This window comes from Schistocerca cancellata, chromosome 2 (assembly GCF_023864275.1).
Source record: "Schistocerca cancellata isolate TAMUIC-IGC-003103 chromosome 2, iqSchCanc2.1, whole genome shotgun sequence".
Taxonomy (NCBI): Eukaryota; Metazoa; Arthropoda; class Insecta; order Orthoptera; family Acrididae; genus Schistocerca; species Schistocerca cancellata.
This window is the reverse complement of record NC_064627.1, coordinates 916,706,562-916,712,561: the sequence shown is the minus strand read 5'-3', so window position 1 is coordinate 916,712,561 and position 6,000 is coordinate 916,706,562. Positions and strand designations below refer to the sequence as shown.

General features: G+C 46.0%; 1 protein-coding gene across 1 annotated transcript in view; it reads right to left on the bottom strand.

Moving 5' to 3' along the window:
- Positions 1–3,217: 3,217 nt before the first annotated feature.
- Positions 3,218–6,000, bottom strand: part of LOC126159898 (uncharacterized) — a 72,761-nt gene continuing 69,978 nt past the window's right edge. The window contains exon 2 of the mRNA XM_049916707.1: positions 3,218–3,618. Within this exon, the coding sequence (XP_049772664.1) occupies positions 3,218–3,618 (401 nt within the window). The remainder of the gene's footprint in view (positions 3,619–6,000) is intronic.

The following is a 6,000-nucleotide window of genomic DNA, read 5'->3' as shown; positions in this document are numbered from 1 at the left end:
TTCCCTTCTAGCTATTCTACGATGGTTTTTATGAGCTCCTCCTTCTTTCTTAATGTGTGCCCTATCCAATTTCATTTCCTTTTTTTTATTACACTCTCTGCTTTTTCAGTCTCCTCAGAACATCTACATTTTTCACTCTATCCATCAAACTTGTTTTTCACATTCTTCGCGAAGTCCTTATCTCAGAAAACTCCGGTATTTCTGTATCTTTCTTCTTCACCGTGTACGTCGGAGGATGATGCCTCATACAAAAAAATACTATTTTTCTTAATTCTTTGTCCATGTTGATGCAGAATACTCTCCTTTCCTTACAAAATGTCTCTTTCTGTTCTGCTTCCTAGGTATTTAAAGCTCTGCCCACGTCCTAACAGTGCAACTCCGTAGGTTAGTGACCAGTGTGTCAGACTGCATTCAGGGGATCCGGTTTCGAGTCTTGGTAGTGAAACGGATTTTCCTTGTTTCCTTGGCGGGACTACTGGAATGGAATCCACACAGTGTCGTGATGTCAACTGAGAGAGAAGTAGCGGATCCAAGTAATAAAAGCTGACAACAGCCAACCTACGGCATCCAGATGACACTTTTGGCTGAGGATGGCAATGCGTCTGGTCGGCCGCCAGCTGCGGAATTATATGCATATAAAAAGAAGAGGTGTCGGAAGTACCTTGCACCACCACACACGAAATGTGGATACTGGAGTGCTGAAGTTCGTTTAGAATCAAGTATGGAACTGGTTGTGTCATGTTCACTATCAGGGTGCAAAATTGTTCAAATGGCTCTGAACACTATGGGACTTAACATCTGAGTTCATCAGTCCCCTAGAACTTAGAACTACGTAAACCTAACTAACCTAAGGATATCACACACATCCATGCCCGAGGCAGGATTCGAACCTGCGACCGTAGCAGTCGCGCGGTTCCGGACTGAAGCGCCTAGAACCAATCGGCCACCGCGGCCGGCTCACTATCAGGGTCACAGCCATTTGGGGACCCTGCTTAGTATGATGAAACAAGATACAATCGTAGTGAAATAAACATCGATCCAGTGTTTAAAATTTATTTATTTTAAAAGGTTTTTTTGTAAAACTCTTTTATTTTATGATCGATTTAGATCTGCATGATCATTATCAGATGTTTCAGTCTTTTTAAAATGTTACAAAAACTCATACAGGCACCATCAGAGGATGTAAACTTGTAATAAAACTACGAAAAACATAGATTTCTTGCAGTGTTATGTTGTGTAGAGTAATTCCGTAAATGTCCTAATATATGCCCATCCGTCATTACTTTCACTTTTTTACCTCTTTCTGATGTCATCACTTTTGCATTTTTAGCGAAATGATGACATATGGACATTCCACTTTCGGAAGCATCAGCTTCAGTCGACCCTGGCCTGCTTTACCAAAGTTGGACCCCCTACTCGGGTTTTCTGAAAATCATTCTTCCGATGTACCATTCGCGAGCGGTGCAAGGTAGGAGTGAGGAATACTGGTTCCTTAAATACCCTATACCACACACCAGACAGTGAGTTTTATAGGACAGATATAAGATGTACTTTTATATTGTTTCCATCAGTAGGAACCGAACTGTATGCTTTGTGGTCATCAGAGTCACAGCCATTTGGCGATCCTGTCAGGTTGCTGTGGAAGGGGGGGGGGGGTTAGTACACTATTAGCAATTAAAACTCCTACAACAGGAAGAAATGAAGATGATAAACGGGTATTCATTGGACAAATATATTATACTAGAGCTGCATGTGATTACATTTTCACGCAATTTGGGTGCATAGATCCTGAGAAATCAGTACCCACAACGACCACCTCTGGCCGTAATAACGGCCTTGATACGCCTGGGCATTGAGTCAAACAGAGCTTGGATGGCGTGTACAGGTACAGTTGCCCATGGAGCTTCAACACGATACCACAGTTCATCAAGAGTAGTGACTGGCATATTGTGACGAGCCAATTGCTCGATCACCATTCACCAGACGCTTTCAATTGGTGAGAGGTCTGGAGAATGTGCTGGCCAGGGCAGCAGTCGAACATTTTCTGTATCCAGAAAGGACCGTACAGGACCTGCAACATGCAGTCCTCCATTATCCTGCTGAAATGTAGGGTTTCGTAGGGATCGAATGAAGGGAGAGCCACCGGTCGTAACACATCTGAAATGTAACGTCCACTGTTCAAAGTGCCGTCAATGCGAACAAGAGGTGACCGAGACGTGTAACCAATTGCACCCCATACCATCACGCCGGGTGATACACCAGTATGGCGATGACGAATACACGCTTCCAATGTGCGTTCACCGCGATGTCTCCAAACACGGATGCGACCATCACGATGCTGTAAACAGAACCTGGATTCATCCGAAAAAATGACGTTTTGCCATTCGTGCACCCAGGTTCGTCGTCGAGTACACCATCGCAGGCGATCCTGTCCGTGATGCAACGTCAAGGGTAACCGCAGCCGTGGTCTCCGAGCTGATAGTCCATCCTGCTGCAAACGTCGTCGAACTGTTCGTGCAGATGGTTGTTGTTTTGCAAACGTCCTCATCTGTTGATTCAGCGATCGAGACGTGGCTGCACGATCCGTTACAGTCATGCGGATAAGATGCCTGTCATCTCGACTGCTAGTGATACGAGGCCGATGGGATCCAGCACGGCGTTCCGTATTATCCTCCTGAACCCACCGATTCCACATTCTGCTAACAGTCATTGGATCTCGACCAACGCGAGCAACAATGTCGCGATACGATAAACCGCAATCGCGACAGGCTACAATCCGACCTTTATCAAAGTCGGAAACGTGATGGTACGCATTTCTCCTCCTTACACGAGGCATCATAACAACGTTTCACCAGGCAACGCAGGTTAACTGCTGTTTGTGTATGAGAAATCGGTTGGAAACTTTCCTCATGTCAGCACGTTTAGGTGTCGCCACCGGCGCCACCCTTGTGTGAATGCTGTAGAAAGCTAATCATTTGCATATCACAGCATCTTCTTCCTGTCGGTTAAATTTCGCGTCTGTAGCACGTCATCTTCGTGGTGTAGCAATTTTAATGGCCAGTAGTGTAGTACAAGAAATACACTCGACCACACATCAAAAGGTGGGACCCTTAGAAGAGATGCAGGTGTAGATTTCGAATGTTCTCCGTCAGCAGGAACCGTACTGCTTGCGTCGTCGTCACGAGCGTCGCAGCCATTTGGCGACCCTGCCAGGGTGTCAGGTAGCTCCTTGGGCCGCGCTTGCCACGTGAACCTGCGGAAGGGTACGTCGGCCGGCCGCGGCAGATAGAAGCCGCGCGCCCGTGGCCGGCCGGGACGCACAATGGCCGGCGCGTCCTCCGGCGAGGAGATGGCCGCTGCCGCCGCCGCGCCCGTCGCGGTCTTCCGGAGCAGCTCCTCCCAGATAAGGCGCGCCGCGCCGGCCGGGCCGCACTCCATTTCCGGCGGCGCCATTGAGGCGCACCTCGACAGTATCGCGGCGGCCATCTGACAAGGCCACTTCCTCGGGTCGCGCGCCGCCGCCGCTGCCGGCCGCGCAGATTACGGCCTGCATAGCCGGCTGCCCCGTCCGGCTTATCGCGGCCGCCACGCTGTCAGCGACGCCTCCGGTGGCGCCGCCTGCCGCGCCACCGCATGTCAGATACCGCCCGGCAGATGCGCCCGCCTCTGCTAAACACGTACGGCCGCCTGATCGCCGTGTTGGGGGCGTGCAGGGGCTCCACAGTATACTCTGACGGGAAAAGTTTCGAGTACCCCAAAAATTATTAATGTAGACAAACGATATTTCGGGAATACATTTGTCTAGGTAACATGCATACAGCTTCACTGTATGATTAAATGATGATGGCATCCTCTTGGGCAAAATATTCCGGAGGTAAAATAGTCCTCCATTCGGATCTCCGAGCGGGGACTACTCAAGAGGACGTCGTTAACAGGAGAAAGAAAACTGGCGTTCTAAGGGAAATGGATATGTTAAAGTTAGATATAGTGGGAATTAGTGAAGTTCGGTGGCAGGAGGAACAAGACTTCTGGTCAGGTGACTACAGGGTTACAAACACAAAATCAAATAGGGGTAATGCAGGAGTAGGTTTAATAATGAATAGGAAAATAGGAATGCGGGTAAGCTACTACAAACAGCATAGTGAACGCATTATTGTGGCCAAGATAGACACGAAGCCCACGCCTACTACAGTAGTACACGTTTATATGCCAACTAGCTCTGCAGATGACGAAGTAATTGAAGAAATGTATGATGAAATAAAAGAGATTATTCAGATAGTGAAGGGAGACGAAAATTTAATAGTCATGGGTGACTGGAATTCGGTAGTAGGAAAAGGGAGTGAAGGAAACGTAGTAGCTGAATATGGATTGGGGCTAAGAAATGAAAGAGGAAGCCGCCTGGCAGAATTTTGCACAGAGAATAACTTAATCATAGCTAACACTTGGTTCAAGAATCGTGAAAGAAGGTTGTATACATGGAAGAACCCTGGAGATACTACAAGGTTTCAGATACATTATATAATGCTAAGACAGAGATTTAGGAACCAGCTTTTAAATTGTAAGACATTTCCAGGGGCAGATGTGGACTCTGACCACAATCTATTGGTTATGAACTGTAGATTAAAACTGAAGAAACTGCAAAACGTGGGAAATTAAGGAGATGGGACCTGGATAAACTGAAAGAATCAGAGGTTGTACAAAGTTTCAAGGAGAGCATAAGGGAACAATTGACAGGAATGGGGGAAAGAAATACAGTAGAAGAAGAATGGGTAGCTTTGAGGGATGAAGTAGTGAAGGCAGCAGAGGATCAAGTAGGTAAAAAGGAGAGGGCTAGTAAAAATCCTTGGGTAACAGAAGAAATATTGAATTTAATTGATGAAAGGAGAAAATATAAAAACGCAGTAAATGAAGCAGGCAAAAGGGAATACAAACGTCTCAAAAATGAGATCGACAGGAAGTGCAAAATGGCTAAGCAGGGATGGCTAGAGGACAAATGTAAGGATGTAGAGGCTTATCTCACTAGGGGTAAGATAGATACTGCCTACAGGAAAATTAAAGAGACCTTTCCAGAAAAGAGAACCAGTTGCATGAATATCAAGTGCTCAGATGGAAACCCAGTTCTAAGCAAAGAAGGGAAAGCAGAAAGGTGGAAGGAGTATATAGAGGGTCTATACAGGGGCGATGTTCTTGAGGACAATATTATGGAAATGGAAGAGGATGAACATGAAGATGAAATGGGAGATATGATACTGCGTGAAGAGTTTGACAGAGCACTGAAAGACCTAAGTCCAAACAAGGCCCAGGGAGTAGAAAACATTCCATTAGAACTACTGACAGCCTTGGGAGAGCCAGTCCTGACAAAACTCTACCATCTGGTCAGCAAGATGAATGAGACAGGCGAAATACCCTCAAACGTCAAGAAGAATATAATAATTCCAATCCCAAAGAAAGCAGGTGTTGAAAGATGTGAAAATTACCGAACTATCAGCTTAATAAGTCACAGCTGCAAAATACTAACGCGAATTCTTTACAGACGAATGGAAATACTGGTGGAAGCCGACCTCTGGGAAGATCAGTTTGGATTCCGTGGAAATGTTGGAACACGTGAGGCAATACTGAGCCTACGACTTATCTTAGAAGAAAGATTAAGGAACGGCAAACCTACGTTTCTAGCATTTGTAGACTTAGAGAAAGCTTTTGACAATGTTGACTGGAATACTCTCTTTCAAATTCTGAAGGTGGCAGGGGTAAAATACAGGGAGCGAAAGGCTATTTACAATTTGTACAGAAAGCAGATGGCAGTTATAAGAGTCGAGGGACATGAAAGGGAAGCAGTGGTTGGGAAGGGAGTGCGACAGGGTTGTAGCCTCTCCCCGATGTTATTCAATCTGTATATTGAGCAAGCAGTGAAGGAAACAAAAGAAAAATTCGGAGTAGGTATTAAAATCCATGGAGAAGAAATAAAAACTTTGAGGTTCGCCGATGACATCGTAATTCTGT